The following is an 18,246-nucleotide window of genomic DNA, read 5'->3' on the forward strand; positions in this document are numbered from 1 at the left end:
CCTGGATCCAGGATGGATTTTTCACTCGTTAGATTTGCAGAGGGAACGTCTGAAGTCCTTGACATCTGATTCGCTAATTCCTGCTTGGCACGTAAGACACACAGTTAGTTTTTAGCCTGAACCAAGCAACTCTCTAGTTAAATTCAGCGAGTTTTGTTTTGTTTTGTCTTTTTAATAATTTTTATTGGAGTATAGTTGATTCACAATGTTAGTTTCAGGTGTACAGCAGAATCAGTTATACACATATATATGTCCACTTTTTTTAGGGTCTTTTCCCATATAAGCCATAATAACAGAGTATTGAGTAGAGTTCCCTTTACTATACAGTAGGTCTTTTTTTTTTAATTATTTTGATTCATCTATTTATTTGGCTGCACTGGGTCTTAATTGCCATCATGTGAACTCTTAGTTGCAGTACCTGGAACCTGGGCCACCAGTATTGGGAGTGTGGAGTCGTAGCTACTGGACCACCAGGGAAGCCCCCAGTAGGTCCTTATTAGGTATCTGTTTTCAGAGAGTTCTGCTAAGGCCACTGACTTCAGAAAACGAGGCTGCAAATACAGTCAGTCTGCCCCTGTCTAGCAGGGGTTAGGTCCACGAACAAACAGTGGGCACACCTTTGGGGAGAATTGACTATAAACACTAGACACTGTATTTGACTTACTGCCTTTAATAATCCCTTCTTGCTCTGTGTAAAGCCCTTGAGAGCTCCAATAAATCATTGACAGGGTAGCCACGATTGTATTTGCTGTGATGCATGCCATGTAGAATTCTTATCTCTTGTAAGACTTGTGTTCACCCCAAGGCTTTGATGGGGGGACGGGCTGAGTCAACCTTCAGGCTCTGGAAGCATCTTCGAGCCCCCTTGGGTAGCTTTTTGAGAAATGGATTCGAGCTGTTGGTTGGAGTGCCCTCTTGGATGGTTTAAACTGGCTTGTAGCAAGCTTTTGCTTAGAGATCTTGGTGCTTTCAAAAATGGGACTTATGTCTTCAAAATTGGCCGGGCTGTGGACGTTTGCTCCATGCCAGGTAAACAGTGTGCAAAGGGTCATGTTTTGTGGGATGTGCCATGTGGCTTGTGGGATCTTAGTTCTCCAACCAGGTATTGAACCCTCGGCAGTGAAAGCTGCCAGGAAATTCCTGGACTGCCAGGAAATTCCCACGTGTAAATATCCTTGAATGCTAGGCAGGTGGCACCAGGCTAAGGTTACATGTGTGGATGCAGTTTTACTGACTTGCTCTTTTCTTTCAAGATCGTCCAGGCAGAGCTCTCAGCTGCCCATCCCAGCCTCTCCCTCGGCCCTGACGTCCCCACCTGGGTGCCCCCCGTCCACTGCCCCCGGGGTGAATGCTCCACTCCGAGTCCCCGCCTCGCCCATCCTGCTCTGTGGCTCTTCTGTGTTGGGGAGGTTGGTGGAGCCCACACAGTCCAGGCCCCAGCCCCAGGGTGCCTCTGAGACCTGTCTGCAGGGGGTCCTACCCCCCTTCCCACTGTGAGCCATGCTCTCCTTGGAAACCTGCCCCAGCTTCTTACTGGTTTCACTGCCCCTCCCAGTCCCCCTGCTCTCCATATAGCAGCCAGAGTGGTCTTCTTTGGGCTTCCCAGGTGGCACTAGTGGTGAAGACCCCCGCTTGCCAATGCGGGTAGACGTTAACAGACCCTGGGTTTGGTCCCTGGGTTGGGAAGATCCCCTGGAGGAGGGCTCAGCAACCCACTCTGGTATTCTTGCCAGAATTGGTGATGGACAGACAAGCCTGGCGGGCTACAGTCCACGGGATCGCAAAGAGTCAGACATGACTGAGCAACTTGGCATATATACCCGTGTCTTCTTTGGAACAGACACAGGAACTGACACCCCAAATCATGGCCCTTGATACTTTTCCATCACCCAAATCGTGAAACCTGGCTGCCTCTGGGCCTTCCTGTCTGAATTCAGCCCTGCCCTGATCCCAGCCAGCCTGCATCTCCAGCCCTTTCACAGGTCTGCCTTCGATCCTGAAAATCTTGCCTTCTGTCCGATCCTTCCTCTGGGCTTCAATGTCACTTGAGGGGTCCTCTCTGTCACTCCCGCTTCTTCCTGCCCCCCATCTGAGCTGCGAGGTGACCCTTCCTGCCAGCATCTCCATCCTCTCCACAGCTGGCTGACACGTAGGAGGCAGTCAACACACACTTGTTGAACAGACAAGTGAGTGACAGCCGGGATCACTTGTTCTGATTTCCTGAAGAAAAAGCAAGGGAATTCCAGAAAAACATCTACTTCTGCTTCATGGACTACACTAAAGCCTTTGACTGTGTGGATCACAACAAACTGTGGAAAATTCTTAAAGAGATGGGAATCCCAGACCACCTTACCTGCCTCCTGAGAAACTTCTTTGTAGGCCAAGAAACATCAGTTAGAACCAGACACGGAACAAGAAACTGGTTCAGAATTGGAAAGGAGTATGACAAGGCTGTATGTTGTCTGCTTATTTAACTTCTGTGCAGAATAACTCATTCTAAATGCCAGGCTGGATGAAGCACAAGCTGGAATCAAGATTTCGGGAGAAATATCAATAACCTCAGATATGTAGATGACACCAGCCTAATAGCAGAAAGTGAAAAGAAACTGAAGAGCCTCTTGATGAAAGAGAAGAGTGAAAAAGCTGGCTTAAAACTCAACATTCAGAAAACTAAGATCATGGCATTCAGTCCCATCACTTCATGGTAAATAGATGGGAAGAAAATGGAAACAGTGACAGATTTCATTTTCTTGGGCTCCAAAATTACTGCGGACGGTGACTGCAGCCATGAAATTAAAAGATGCTTGCTCCTTGGAAGAAAAGCTATGACAAGTGTAAACAGTGTATTAAAAAGCAGAGCCATCACTTGCCAAGAAAAGTCTGTATAATCAAAGCTGTGGTTTTTTCCAGTCATGTACCAATGTGAGAGTTGGACCACAAAGAAGGCTGAGCACCAAAGAATTAATGATTTTGCACTGTGGTGTTGGAAAAGACTCTTGAGAGTCCCTTGGACTGCAAGGAGATCCAACCAGTCCATCCTAAAGGAAATCAGTCCTGAATATTCATGGAAGGACTGTTGCTGAAGTTGAAGCTCCAGTACTTTGGCCACCTGATGCAAAGAGCCAACTCAATTGGAAAAGACCCTGATGCTGGGAAAGATTGAAGGCAGAAGGAGAAGGGAGGGTCAGAGGATGAGATGGTAGATAGCATCACTGACTCAATGGACATGAATCTGAGCAAACTCCAGGGAGATACTGAAGGAGAAGGAAGCCTGGCGTGCTGCAGTCCATGGGATCGCAAAGAGTCGGACACAACTTAGCAACTGAACAACGATAAATCTTTGAAATCGCATTGCCCTTGATTTTGATGGGTTTGATGTCTGTGCCCAAGAGGTTTGCATGGTGAGAAAAGGAAAAATAGCATGCGCTAGGGATGCACACACTCACAGTTCTGGGGTTTTATTCTGCTTTACTACAAACTTTGGCATCACTGACTCGATGAACCTGAGTTTGAGGACGCTCCGGGAGTTGGTGAAATGCAGGGAAGCCTGGTGTGCTACAGTCGATGGGGTCACAAAGAATTGGATACAACTGAGCGACGGAACTTAACTGGTGAACTTTTAGCTCCTTTGTATGCAGGTGTGCTTGCTGGCAGAGGGTTTAGGGGGAGGTGGCGCCATCAGGCACTTTCAGCAGGTGGGGGGGTGGGGCTGATGTCGGGGAGGGTGAGAGGGAAGAGGTGAGTCAGGAGCTGGTCAAGGAAGAAGGTGAAAGGAGGCAAATATTTACAGCAAGAAAACGAAATGCGCTCGCCTGGCAGAGGCTGGAAACCAGCCGGGAGGGCCAAGCCTGCAGGGGATGAGCGTGGCAGCTGTCTGATTTCCCAAGTCTCCAGGAGGGAGGCCCACCCCCCCGCCCCAGGGTTCTGTGCATTGGGTTTTCCTGGAGTCTTCTGGAACCTGAAGTGGTTTGTGGAGTGGCTACCGCGTAGCCAAGGTGTGTGGTGTTGACCCCGGTTCCCACCTGAGATAAAGCATCAAGGCTGTTATGGATGTGTTTGAGGACTTTCTGTGCCAGCCTCCAGGCTGCCTGGTGGGTAGGGATGGGATTTGCCCTGGCACGGCAAGTTGCTAAACTGCCCTGGGATTCGGGATTCTGGTCAGGTGAGGCTCCGGCTTCCTGTTGCCTGGAGGCAGGGTTGGTGGGATGGCCAGGGGCCTGGGGGTGAGGGGTTCCAGCTCCTGGGCTCTGCTGACCACCCAGCGCCTCCAAGCAGAGGCAGCGATGGCTTGTCTGTATCCCGCTGGAGCAGGGGGGAAGGTGAGGGGGCAATTAAAACCAGGTGTGTTAATGAGTAACATTCAATTTATCAAATAAGAGGAAATGGTCAAATTCAGAATGGATCACACGTCTATATACGGGCTTCCCCAGTGGCTGATCAATAAAGAACCCGCCTGCCAACGCAAGAGAGACCGGTTCGATCCCTCAGTCGGGAAGATTCCTTATAGGAGGAAATGGCAACCCTCTCCAGTATGCTTGCCTGGGAGATCCTGTGGACAGAGGAGGCGGGCGGGCCACAGTCCTTGGGGTCGCCAAGAGTCAGACAGGACTTAGTGACTAAGTAGCGACAACAACAAGGGATTTTCTAATGTCTGGTCAACACTCACCACTTTCTGTTCACCCTTGTCTTTCCAGGAGCTCACTGACCATGGCGGAGGCCCACCAAGCCGTGGCCTTCCAGTTCACAGTCACTCCGGATGGGATCGACCTCCGAATGAGCCATGAGGCCCTCAGGCAGATCTATCTGTCTGGACTTCATTCCTGGAAGAAGAAGTTCATCAGATTCAAGGTTTCCAGATCCTTGCTTCAATCCGTACAGTATTCGCTTTCCTATTTGAGAACTCCAGGTTCTATTGAAGTTTCAGTATGTCCGTGGTAATTGGCACCTTATGTATGTTTCCTGGTCCATAAGGCCTGTGAGACAGTTTTATATGTATTGACTCACTGAATTCCTGGAGAAATTCTGTAAGGCAGGCGGGGTGAATTGGGACCCTTTGGGCAGACAAGGAAATCGGGGTTCAGAGAGGGTAAGTGACCTTTGGGGTAGAAGGAGAATAAATGTCTCTAGCTCTGAGTCTGGGCCCCTCTACACTTCACAGGAAACCACAGAGATATTTAACAGATATTATTTAACAGATATCTCACCAATGAAATGGTCCACCACTGAAAAAGATGCATGTAAATGCAGATGCGGGCTTCCAAGCTGGCTTAGTGGTAGAGGATCTGCCTGCCCGTGCAGGAGATGCGGGTTCGTTTCCTGTGTCTGGAAGATCCCCTGGAGAAGGGAATTGGCTACCCACTCCAGTATTCCTGTCTGGAAAATCCCATAGATAGAGGAGGCTGGCAGGCTCCAGTCCATGGGGTCGCAAAGAGTTGGGCGTGACACAACTGAGTGGCTGAGCAAATGCAAAGTTCTCAGTTCTGTTTACCGGCAAGAGTGGACCTTTATTCACTGTTTTAACCATGTGTCTTGTTTTCTTTAAATTTTACTGGAGTATAGTTGATTTATAGTGTTGTGTTGTTTTAAGTGTATAGCAAAGTGAGTCAGTTACACACATACAAATATCCACTCTTTTTAAGATTGTTTTCCCATATAGGTCAGCAGAGTGACATTTTTCTTAAGTCTTTATTGAAATAATTTGTTCCAACATTGCTTCTGTTTTATGTCTTTGGGTTTTTGACTGGCGGCATCTGAGGGATCTTGATTCCCTGACCAGGGATGAAACCCACACCTACTGCATTGGAAGGCGATGTCTTAACCACTGGATGGCCGGGGAAGTCCGATGTGCCTTGTTTTTAATTCATCTTATTTTAAAAATCACAGAAGTCATGAATATGCACATACTCTTCTCTTGAAACTTCCTCAATTTTGCTGTTGGGAGAGAGAGTGCTGGGAAAAGTCTCCAGGGTTCTCTTTTCCCACTGCCAGTAATGAAAAAATGAAAGTCACAGAAGGACAAATGCATGTTTAAAAAAATTCAAACAAGTTGAAAGTGTATCAAAAGTGTCTACTCCCCATTCCCCAACGAAACTGGGTTTGAAGTCCTTTTCCTTTCAGAGGGCAGCTCAGAGGAGGGCTGTTGAGAAAGGCCCCCGAACTGGAGTGGGTGGGAGCAAGGACCAGGGAGACCTGGCCTGGCTGGACAGGTGTCCCCTGGCTCTGTTGGAGGGTCCTGGGGCCCAGGTTCACTTCAGTTCAGTTCAGTCGCCCAATCATGTCCGACTCTTTGTGACCCCATGGACTGCAGCAGGCCAGGCCTCCCTGTCCATCGCCAACTCCCAGAGCTTGCTCAAACTCATGTCCATTGAGTCGGTGATGCCATCCAACCATCTCATCCTCTGTCATCCCCTTCTCCTCCCGCCTTCAGTCTTTCCCAGCATCAGGGTCTTTTCCAATGAGTCAGTTCTTGGCATCAGGTACAGTCTTTTGCCTGAGGCCCCAGCTGCTGTGACCCTTTCAAAGTGAAGGAGGGCGCCACCTGCAGGGAGACATGCCCTCTGCGCCCCTGACCCTGGGAGCTGCTTGTACCTTCCTAACCACGTGGTTTCCTTGGGGACCTAGGGGCAGGGGTGGGGGGCGGGGGGCAAGGCTGGCAGAGCTGCTGCAGGGTGGGGAGTGTGGGGAGTGGAGACCATTTATCTAGAAACTGCTTTCCCCCATTACCATTTAATGTGTCTTTATTTTATAAGAACATTTCAGAGAACTTCAGAGAACACCAGAAGGAACCCCTCCCTGCCCCTGCCCCTCACCCCCAACCGCTTTGTTTAAAATCTTTCATACCTCTCAATAATGGGAATAACATGGTAGTCTCTCCTAAGAAAATTCAGTAAAGATCTGAGAATGTTTTTAATCCGTTGTCTTGGTCAAACCAATCTCTTATTAACATGACTTCGGTATGATTTTTTTTTAATTGGAAGTCTTGAAACATACACAAAAGTAAATAATAAAGGCACACCGCTGTAATAAAGTCACATTGCTCATTTCCACAACTGTCAACATTTTGCATTTTGAGGTCTTATTTCTTCCTACCCCTTCTCCCCGGCTACATTGTTTTTTTTTAAGGGGCTGTTGCAGGGCTTTGGCTGAAGCATCTTTTGGGAGATTCTGGCCATGGAGTGAGGTCTTGTAAGATATTAATACCTCGGGTTAAGCAGTGTCTGATTCAGGAGCAGCAAGAGGGCTGATCTGAGAGTGAGGGTCTCGGGGCATCCTGGATGCAGCAGGTTGGGGAGAGGATGTCATGGTGGGCAGTGTCCTGAGTCAGTCTCAGGGGAGCTAAGGAATGGGTATGTTAACTTAAAGCTTCCAACCTAGAGTGATGCTCATGTCCTGGAATCGTTCTCCAGGGAGACGATTTTCGAGAAGGTTTTGACTCACGTGCTTCCCCGGTAGCTCAGTGGTAAAGACTCTGCCTGCCACAGTAGGAGACCCAGGTTTGATCCCTGGGTCAGGAGACTCCCCTGGCAAAGGGAATGGCCACCGCTCCAATATTCTTGCCAGGAGAATTCCATGGACAGAGGAGGTTGGTGGGCTACAGTCCATGGGGTCACAGAGTCAGACACAACCAAGTGACTAACACTTTGCTTCAGGTGATTCTAACGTCCTGGGGTTGCTCTTCAGGGAGACTGTTTCAGGGAGAGTTTTGGCCCAGAAATAGAGGAAGGGAAGGAGCTGGGCAGAAGTTGAGCCGCTGAGCCTGGAGGCCCTGGGAAGCGTCGCCAGTAGCGACAGCGTGGTTGTTTAGCCATCCGTGTGTGCATCCCCCACCCTCTCCACCGCCTGCCAGCTCACACCCCCCCCCCCCCGCCAGCAGGAGGGGCACGGCTCATGGCGCTTGTGTCTGTTTCCAGAATGGCATCATCACTGGCGTGTACCCGGCGAGTCCCTCCAGTTGGCTCATCGTGGTTGTGGGCGTGATGTCGACAATGTATGCCAAGATCGACCCTTCTTTGGGAATAATCGCTAAGATCAATCGGACCCTGGACACGACGTGAGTAAGCCTCTCAGATCTCAAAGGGTCTAGGGAGTGACTCTCTTTTTTGTTGCTGCCATTTTTCCGTCTTTTCAAACGTCATGACGGTCTGTTCTGGATATTCTCTTTGAGGCTTTTGCTACGATTCTCATGACAGCTTTCTCCCCATGTCCTGGCCTAGTATGAAGGTCCCCTGGGGAGTTTGGGGTCCCTTGTCACTCTTTCTCAGAATCCCAGGTGTGTGAAGAGCAGCCTCTGCCCTGGGGTGCCTGCCAGTCCACTTAGCCTGGCCAGGGGTCCTCAGAACAAATTTTGTCCCAGGCACTGGTTCCAGACATGCTGTCTTCCTTGTACGGGGGGCCATCCTGGAGTTCTGGGACTCCGAGAGCTGACTGCTATGGAGGGTTCTGGAGAGACTTCAGCCGCTCGACTCCTTGTCTGAGTGACTTAGAATCTGGGGAGGGACTCTCATCACTCTATCCTAGTGACTGTAGTTTTCTAAGAGCTTGAAAATAGGCTTTTTTTTTTTTTTTAAATATCGTGAGATTTGGCCTGGAGAAGCCTTTGGGTGATACTTTTCCTTCCAGGTGTGCGGCGCCTGGGGTCTCGTGCGGGAATGCTGGCCGTGCCCGCGAGGGTCTCTGTGGAGCCCCCCTGATGTCCTTTCTTCCCTCCGGTCCTGGGGGTGACCCTGGCTCCCATGATCATCTCCTGCCCGGTGGCCCCTGCGCTGCCGTGACCTCTCTCACTGGGATCTCTGATGTAAAGTGGGGAAATGCTCAAACTTGCGGCTTCCTGGGACTTCCCTGTGGGTCCAGCGGCTAAGACTCAATGCAGGGGGCCCAGGTTCAATCCCCGGTCAGGGAATTAGATCCCGCATGTCACAACCAAGACCTGGTGCAGCCAAATAAATTCACAAATAAATAGTGAGGAAAAAAAGACGTGGATTCCTGCCCAGAGTCACGGAGAGGAAATGGGGAGGTTGGGCTCCAGACCCAGCTCTGCGTGCCTCAGACCCCCGTGCTCCCTCCAGCAGGCCCTGAGCCTCCCCACAGAGAACCTTCCTGCCAAACAGAGGCAGGAACAGCACCTCTACATCACTGGCATTTGAGGGACCCAGTGATGGGATCCACATGGGGCTAAGCCTACCCCACCCCCCTCCATTACACTCTTTGTGATTGCAGCTCTGAAAGACACCTTTTTATTCTTTGGGCCATGCCATAAGGCTTGTGGGATCTTAGTTCCCCGACCAGGGACAGAACCGAGGCCCTCAGCAGTGGAGTGCTGAGTCCTAAGCACTGGACCGCAAGAGAATTCCCCTGGGACACCTGTTTCTGTTTTCTGGTTGAAAAGGACTCCACCTTGGCTGTGGCTTGTCCCAAGCCAGACCTTTGATCCTGTTTGTGTGTTGCTTGTTTACATTGGTGAACATTTTAGGTCTGTGACTAGAGAAATGATAATCCCCAAGTCCTCGTCCCATGTTTGGGCTTTGCTTTTTGTTTTTAGTTTTTAAAAATTTTCTTCTTTTTTTTTTTTTTTTTTTTTTTTGACCGTGCCTCGGAGCAGGTGGGATCTTAGTTCCCTGATCAGGGATCAAACCTGCACCCTCTGTGGTGGAAGGGCAGAGTGTTAACCACTGGACCATGAAGGGATTCCTGAGCTTTGCTTTTGGGGTCAGGAGTTGTGAGGAAGGTGGGGGACGGATTGTAACCCAGGTGCATCCACCGGGTCTCTGGGCAGTAGCTGCAATGTTGGGGTTGGGCCCAAGATAAACAGATGAATTTCTGGGCCCTTTACTAAGTCAGTTGTTTGGATTTCAATATTGCCTTCAGAAAAGGACAGGGAAATAAAGTGGCAAAATGTGACATAAAAGAAAGCTCACGGCTCAGGGCCGAGTTTGATTCTGATGACAGTAAAGAAAGGATTAAGCACTTTTCACGGAAAGGTCTGAATCTTCCCTTGTCTGGGCTGGTGCCCCTCGCTGCCAACAGCTGCTCCTGTTCACCAGGCCCTGGGATGCTTGGCAGCCAGTGCGATGCGCTGAGTCACCCACAGCCCCCAGCTGCCTCGGAACCCTGGCTCACGCCTTTATCAGCGTCTGCGAGGCCCTGGGTACAAACCCGTCCCCGCGGGGAACGCACACCTGCACTTCGCACCTGCCGGACTCCTTGGTCTGCCTGGCTGCCCCCCCACTCCGGGAGTCCCAGCAGGGTCCCCGAGCAGGGACTCCGTCTCTCTCTCATCATCCTGCACATGTCTCTGCCCTCTATTTCCGGAGAGCCACAGGCCCGCCCCCACCATAGACAGCTCATCTCTGCATCCCTGCCTGCTTGGGTTCAACACACTTTTTAATTTACTCCGGACCTCGGGTCATTTCTTTACACTGGATTATATTTAGAAGCGTTGGCTATTTAAAGCCCTTTCTAATCTGAGTCTTTATAAGATTTGTTTCTTCATCCTTCTAAACCAATTGCAGTAAACTGGGCCATCCCCGGCCCAGATTTAGAAAGACCAGGTTAAGGGACCAGCAGCTCCCAGGGTCAAGGGTCAAGGGCTGTTCTGCATATTCTTGCTGGAGAGGATCCCCAACACCCTGAAGTCGCAGCCTCCCCCCAACTTCTGGGTGGCCCACCCCCTGCAGCCTTAGAAGGGGCACAACGTATAACAGAAAGCTTTTTTTGCTAATGCTTTCAGTTGAAGTGCCTGTAGGTGTACGTATAGAAAATGCCAAATGCATCATTGCTCGTTGCTGTTCAGTTGCTCAGTCATGTCCAGGCTTCCCTGTCCTTCACTGTTTCCCGGAGTTTGCTCAAACTCATGTCTACTGAGTCAGTGATGCCATCCAACCATCTCATTCTCTGCCGCCCCCTTCTCTTCTGGCCTTCAGTCTTTCCCAGCATCAGGGTCTTTTCTAATGAGTCGGCTCTTCGCATCAGGTGGCCAAAGTATTGCAGCTTCAGCATCAGTCCTTCCAATGAATATTCAGGACTGATTTCCTTTAGGATTGACTGCTTTGATCTCCTTGCAATCCAAGGAACCCTCAAGAGTCTTCTCCAGCACCACAGTTTGAAAACATCAGTTCTTAGGTGTACAACATAATGATTTGATACATATATTCTGTAAAATGATTACCACAAGTTTTGTTAACATCCATCACCCAATATAGTTACAAATTTTAAAAGTACATATTTTTTTAGATTTCACATGTGAGACCATACAGTATATGCCTTTCTTTTTTTAACTTTTTTTTTCATTGAAGTATAGTTAATATTCAATGTTGTGTTAGTTTCTGGTGTATAGCACCATGATTCAGGAATGTGTATATATATTAGTTTTCTATGTCTGTGAGTCTGTTTCTGTTTCATTTAAAAAAAGTTCATTTGTGTCATATTTTAAATTCCACATGTGAGTGATATCATCTGGTATTTGTCTTTCTCTGTCTGACTTATTTCACTTGCTATAATGTCCTTAAGGTCCATCCATATTGTCACAAATGGCAGGATTTATTCTCTTTTTTTTGCTGAATAATATTCCATTGTATCACTCCGTATTAATACCATCTCTTCTTTATCCATTCATTTGTCCATGGACACTTAAGTTTCCATGTCTGGTCTGTTGTAAATAATGCTGTAGTGAACACGGAGTGATTTCATTTCCTTCAGATAAATACTCAGAAGTGAAATTGTTGGATCATATGGTAGTTCTATTTTTAATTTCTTTGAGGAATCTCCATATTGTTTTCCATAGTGACTGCATCAGTTTACATTCCCACCAACAGTGCATAAATGTTGCCTTTTTTCTCCACATCCTCACCAACACTTGTTATTTAAGTTATTTTTATTTTGTGAATATTTTGTGGTTTTTCAAAACAACTAAAACTACAGCCCACAAAGGTGTATGAGTGGCTGAATTTCTTCTCATTTTTTAAGTCCCATTTTTTTTTTTTTTTACCAAATGATCAAACTTAAAAATATGGAACACTTCACGAATTTGCGTGTCATCCTTGCGCAGGGGCCGTGCTAATCTTCTCTGTATCGTTCCAGTTTTAGTATATGTGCTGCCGAAGCGAGCACTAAGTCCCATCCTCATCAGATCACTTCCCTATCTACATCACTTTCCCTAGCAAATAAAAATATTTTCTAAGTTTTTGAGTGATCATTTTACAGCATCAGTTTCTACCTGTGTTCATGATAAATGTTCCTGCCCAGATCAAAAACAAGCTCTTTTGATATAAATAGTTGAAGTAATAGTTTTGTCAAGTGACCTGCATTTCTTATGAGTCATGATGAAATGCAAAGGTATGTTTAAGGGAAAAACATCTTGAGTAGCAGGAATGGAAGGCGCAGAATTGCAGCCAGCTCCCAGCCGAGGAGAACGCAGGTCAGTCATCAGTCTGGGGCGTAGCTCCCATCATGGGCGAGCCAGTGCCTCACCCCTGACTTCCTCATCCTACTTGGACCTGGAGGAAGCTGTCTGTTTTCCCTGATTATGCCCGTTAGCCTGGGTTTGTTTCGAGGACCAGCAAAGCAGATGGGGCTGATTCATCTCACATCCAGAAGAAAGATGGCTGAGTCTTGGGAGAATCAGGTTAACACAGGTGGCCCCCTCTCTCTGATCAGGCCTGGGGTCCGTGGCTTCTTCGCTGACGAACCCGTGGCTTGTCTGGTCTTGTCTCGGCAGTGGCTGCATGTCCAGCCAGACCAAGAAGGTGGTGAGCGGCGTCATCTTCGGCACGGGCCTGTGGGTGGCCCTCATCGTCACCATGCGTTACTCCCTGAAAGTGCTGCTGTCCTACCACGGCTGGATGTTCAGCCGGCACGGCAGGCTGAGCCGCACCACCAAGATCTGGATGGTAATGCTGCCCCGGCACGCAGCTGGTGGGGGGGGTTCTGTTTCTTTCTGCCGCGCCTCGAGGCTTGTAGGACCTTAGTTCCCAACCAGGGGTCAAACCTGAGTCCATGGCAGTGAAAAACCCACGTCTTAACCGCTGAACTGCCGGGGAGCTCCTTGGTAGATGATTCTAAAACTGCCTAACATAGTCACAGCCGTGGGTGTTTCACCGCTTGATGTGTTTGGAGATAAATATACACTTGTGAAACCCTCATCTCTACCAAAGTCGCTAATATATCCACCCCGCCCTCCTTGAACCCTGGGCCCCACCCATGCCTTTTGCCTTTGAATGTAAGAGCATTTAACCTAAGCTTCACCCTCTCAGCAAATGTGTTAGGTCTGACGAAGGACTGTTTGTTCCAGTCTCAGTGTCCAGCACATACTTTTTTCCCGAGTTCCCTGGACAGTCCAGTGGTTGAGACTCCACACTTCCACTGCAGGGGCTGTGGGCTCCATCCCTGGTCAAGGAACTGAGACTCCACATGCCCAGTGGTATGGCCCGAAAAGGAAAACAGAAAAAGAAAAGCAAAAAACCCCCAACCAAACAAAACATAGTTATGTCCTGTAACTGAAACCTTGTCCCTTTTAAGGGACACACCCACACATATATATGGGTGACTGATTCACTATGCCGAACTCCTGAAACTAACGCAGAAGTGTAAGTCAACTTGATTTACAACCCCCACCCTGTGTCCCCCGGCCTGGCAGCCCCCCTCCCTCCTTGCTGCTTCTGTGGTTCCACGGACCCCTGAGACCACCCAGGATATGTCCTTCTGAGTCTTGTTCACCCACTCAGCCTGGTGTCTGGTGTGGGAGACTTTCTCTTCTGCAAGAAGGGTCCTCACTGGGCCTTTTCCCCTTGGTGAATTTTTTAAAATTAATTTTTATTGAAGTCTAGTTGATTTACACTGTTGTGTTAGTTTCAGGTATATAGCAGAGTGAATCAGTTATGCATACACGTGTGTGTGTGTGGGCTCAGTCATTTCAGTCATGTCCGACTCCTTGCAACCCTATGGACCATAGCCCACCAGGCTCCTCTGTCCATGGGATTCTCCAGACAAGAGTAGTTACTAGAGTGGGTTGCCATTTCCTCCTCCAGAAGATCCTCCCAACCCAGGGATTGAACCTGCATCTCCTGCATTGCAGGTGTATTCTTTACCCACTGAGCCACCTGGAAAGCCTGTGTGTATCCATATATCCACTCTTTTTTTAGGTTCTGTTCCCAAATAGGTCACTACAGAGTATTGCTTAGAGTTCCCTGTGCTATACAGTCCCCTTGGTACTTGAGCGTCGCCCTGTAATTGCCAGAGAAGTCTGACCCACTGTGACTCATGAGCTTGGGCTGGGGACTCGTCTCCTTTAATTAGTGTATCCTGAATATCTGATGTTGATGTCTGCTGGGTTTGTCATCTAGGGCACCCGTCAAACACAAGTACCTTCCATCTACTTCTTCGTAGCCTTTCTGACTAACTCGGGCAGTAAATGGTTTCCCTAGCTGAGACCAGGACACCCTGACTCGCCCTTAGCTTCTGGTACGTTTCACCAGCTCACCTTGGTCCTTAGTCCAGCAGTCACTGACCTGCCGTGTGCATGGATATTTGTCCTTATCTCACCCAGTGATACCTCTACCTGTGGCTGACTGCCACCCCCTGGGGCTCCTGAAAGGGGTGGGCATCCCCATGCCGGAGCCCACCACACCGCACCGTTCCTCTTTCCCAGACTTCCTGCTGTTGCTTGCATGTACGATTTCTGATTTCCAGAGAAATAGAATTTAACTCCCAGGAGAGATTGTGAGGTGGTATCCACACTTTATTAAGCAAGAGAAATGACCTGCCCCAGGGTGACCATCATAGCTGGTGTCCAGTTGAATCCCACCTGCTCTTCAGCATCAAGAATCACAGCACCCCGCCTCCCCTGCCCCAGAAATTCTCTGAAGTCAGGTCAGCATGAGGTGACCAATTGCTAGACCATGTTTAGATCATTCCAGACTTAAGCAGGGGCAAGTGTGTGCCCTTCACCAGACTTGTCAATGACCAGAGGGTCCCGTTGCCTCTCCTGAGCTTGCTTCTGGGTCCAGGCCCCTCACCCAGCCCCCGGTGCCAATCTGGAAACCGAGGGCCTTGCAGAAGTAGGCACATGGAACTTAATCCCCTTGTGCAGAAGTGCAATCAGACCCCGTGTCAGGGTACCCAGGGAAAGGCACCTCCTGGACAGGGCAGGACTATCTCAGACACAGAGCTTCATTCACCCTGGGTTTTATTTGGGGTTTGCTGTTTGCTGAGGCCTGCGAGGGTTGGGGCAAAAAAATGGACTGGAGGAGATGAACTGCAGTGGAGAATCAGTCACCAGTTGGCAAGTCATGTACCCTGAAAAACTGGTTTTGGGTCTTTGACACAATCTCGTCTTTCAGAACATACCTTTTTTCTTTTTTTTTAGTTTATGGTCAAGATCTTCTCAGGCCGAAAGCCCATGTTGTACAGCTTCCAGACGTCTCTGCCTCGCCTGCCCGTCCCAGCTGTCCAGGACACCGTCAACAGGGTAGGTCAGCTTCACGCTCCCTCCGGAACACCTGCCCTGAACACCGGCATCTTTGCGATCAAGGCTTATGACTTGATGAGACTTCCCTGGTGGTCCCGTGGTTAAGACTCTGAGTTTCCACAGCAAGGGGTTTGGATTCTATCCCTGCTCGGGGAACTAAGATCCCTCATGCCCCCTGGTGCAGCCAAAAAATACACTGTCGATGCTGTTAAGGTCCATGAACTGCTACCTGCCTCCTCCTACCTGCAAGGACCAGAGCGAATCAAAGTGGGGGCCCTGAAAATTCTCAACTGGTGGCCTGGCCTCAGCTTGGTGGTATGACATTCCCCGTCCCTGTCATTTTTCCGGCTCCTCCTTCCCGTCCTGGGGTCCTAAGCACCAGCCTTTAGTCCCACCCTAGGCTCTCAGAGCCCCCACCCCCCCCCCCCCCGACCCATCTCATTGGCACCTTCATAGCCTAGGTGAGAACAAAGCTCTTACGAAGGATCAGATGATGGAGAAAAACCCCACACATTACAAGCTCATTGTTGACCGAATCTTGATCTTGTCAGTCTAGAGTCCACTTTGGTGATTTTGTGCTGATTCAAGATCTGAGGAGCGTGCATGCCAGTAAAAGGACAAAAAAGTTTGTCTTTTTAAAATATAGTTAATTAATTAATTTGGCTGCTCCAGGTCTTAATTACAGCCTGTGGGGTCTTATAGTTGTAGCATGCTCACTCTTAGTTGCAGTAGGTGAGACCTAGTTCCCTGACGAGGGGTCGAACCCAGGCCCCTGACACTGGGAACTCAGAACCTTAGCCACTGGACCGCTGGCGATGTCCCCCCAAAAGTTTAATTGTTGAGTTATCCCTGATGTAAAACATCCTTTAGTATTGAAGTTAGCTAACTTGAGTGAAGACTAGCCTTTTTCTAAGGCATAAGGAAAGAAACCTTCTATTTTAGCTGGGCTTATGTTTTTTCCTTTAACCCCAGTACTTGGAATCTGTGAAGCCTCTCATGAAGGAAGGAGAGTTTACGCGGATGACGGCTCTGGCACAAGATTTTGCTGTCAATCTGGGACCGAGATTGCAGTGGTATTTGAAGCTAAAATCCTGGTGGGCTACCAATTATGTGAGTATACAAACATGCTGTTTTTCTTGGTGGAATTCTGTGTAGGAATATAATTTGTTCCTGAGCCAGTTGAGCTTCCCTACGTATGGCGAGTGGAAGGAGACACAAGTGGTGGATGAAACAGGCAGAGGAGTTGAGGTTTGAGGAACAGCTAGTGTGGAAGACTCAGACCATAAAGAAGGCTAAGCGCCAAAAAATTGATGCTTTCGAATTGTGGTGCTGGAGAAGACTCTTGAGGGTCCCCTGGACAGCACGGAGATCAAGCCACTCAATCCTAAAGGAAGTCAGCCCTGAATATTCATTGGAAGGACTGATGCTGAAGCTGACGCTCTAATACTTTGGCACCTTGATGCAAAGAGCTGATTCATTGGAAAAGACTGATTTTGGGCAAGATTGAGGGCAGGAGGAGAAGGGGGTGGGTGACAGAGTATGAGATGGTTGGATGGCATCACCGACTCAATGGACGTGAGTTTGAGCAAGCTTTAGGAGATAGTGGAGGACAGGGAAGCCTGGAGGGTTGTAGACCATGGGGTCACAAAGAGTCGGACACGACTTGGTGACTAAAGAACAAGAGGGTGGAAGAGAAAGTGTGATCCAGACAGAGCTGGTGGGTGGGGCACACCAGGGGCGTGGCCTTGGGGCGAGTCCCGACCAGAGAGGGCAGTCAGAGTCCAGGGTGGGTGCGGCAGGTCACGTCAGGTTGTGATCCTGCGCTGGTTACGCGGTATGTTGAGTTTGTGAACGTTTTCACAGGTACTTAGATTCTTAGGTGGGCACCGTTCTGTGTGTTTATGTACTTTCTCACACAAAGTGGAAGGATGGTGGTCCTCGGGTCCCGAAGGCTGTGGGTGTGGTCAGGACGAGACCGCTGGCCTCCTGGGGGATGCTGGGAAGACAGGACACGTGGCCCCGGGGGGGCTCCAAGCAGAGTAGAAACTGGGAGCAGAAGGGGAGAGGCAGTCTGTGGACAGTTACTGGTGGTGTTGACTGTTAAGAAATGTTAGAGCAGCCAGACATTTATCATTTCTTTCCCATTTGGTGTTTCTTTTTTTTTTTAAACCATCTATGAAATGAAGGTGATGTACCCTGTAGCTGAGGCTTGACTTGAATAAAGCCATCTTCTGGTGCCCACTGTTTTGCATGTGGTCTCACTGGGGCTGACTTGGCCCCGAGAGAGAGAAATGCTGTAAACGCGCCCTCCCCCAACCCTCGGCGCCCACCCCCGTCCCGGGCAGCCTGGTTAAGCCTTGGTCTCTCTTGCTTTGCCCCTGACAGGTAAGTGACTGGTGGGAGGAGTACATTTACCTCCGAGGACGAGGGCCGCTGATGGTCAACAGCAACTACTTTGCGATGGTGAGTCCCGCGGGCCCACGGCATCCGGTGGAGACCAGGCCCCAGGGAGGCCCGGCCCGGCCCCGCAGGCTGCCTGGGGATGCGCTGGGCCTCCCCTGGCCCTGCTTCCCCCACCCAAGGCCTCACGCCCCCGTCAGGGCGCCCAGGACCTGCCGTCCACAGCAGAGGGCCCCCTGGAGGTCCTTTTGTATTTCCAATGAGGTTCCAGGGTGCCCACCGAGCTGCTGCAGAGGAATTTGGATTGCAGAAATGGTCTCGTGGCGAGTGGGACTCCTCACGCTGCAAACCTCTCCCTCTGTTTTCCTAACTGAGCCTGAGTCACG

At 49.5% G+C, this 18,246-nt stretch overlaps 1 protein-coding gene and 1 non-coding gene across 2 annotated transcripts in view; one reads left to right on the forward strand and one right to left on the reverse strand.

Annotated features, from left to right (window-relative positions):
* The window catches only part of CPT1A (carnitine palmitoyltransferase 1A), a 58,378-nt gene that overhangs the window by 13,133 nt on the left and 26,999 nt on the right, over positions 1 to 18,246 (forward strand). The window contains exons 2-7 of the mRNA XM_043924523.1: positions 4,695 to 4,848; positions 7,911 to 8,050; positions 12,713 to 12,884; positions 15,359 to 15,460; positions 16,433 to 16,570; positions 17,846 to 17,923. Coding sequence (XP_043780458.1) covers positions 4,708 to 4,848; positions 7,911 to 8,050; positions 12,713 to 12,884; positions 15,359 to 15,460; positions 16,433 to 16,570; positions 17,846 to 17,923 — 771 coding nt within the window. The 5' untranslated portion in view covers positions 4,695 to 4,707. The remainder of the gene's footprint in view (positions 1 to 4,694; positions 4,849 to 7,910; positions 8,051 to 12,712; positions 12,885 to 15,358; positions 15,461 to 16,432; positions 16,571 to 17,845; positions 17,924 to 18,246) is intronic.
* On the reverse strand, positions 11,999 to 12,105 carry LOC122677589. The gene has a single exon (XR_006335846.1). It is a non-coding gene; the product is annotated as a U6 spliceosomal RNA (small nuclear RNA).

This window comes from Cervus elaphus, chromosome 2 (genome assembly GCF_910594005.1).
Source record: "Cervus elaphus chromosome 2, mCerEla1.1, whole genome shotgun sequence".
Classification (NCBI taxonomy): Eukaryota; Metazoa; Chordata; class Mammalia; order Artiodactyla; family Cervidae; genus Cervus; species Cervus elaphus.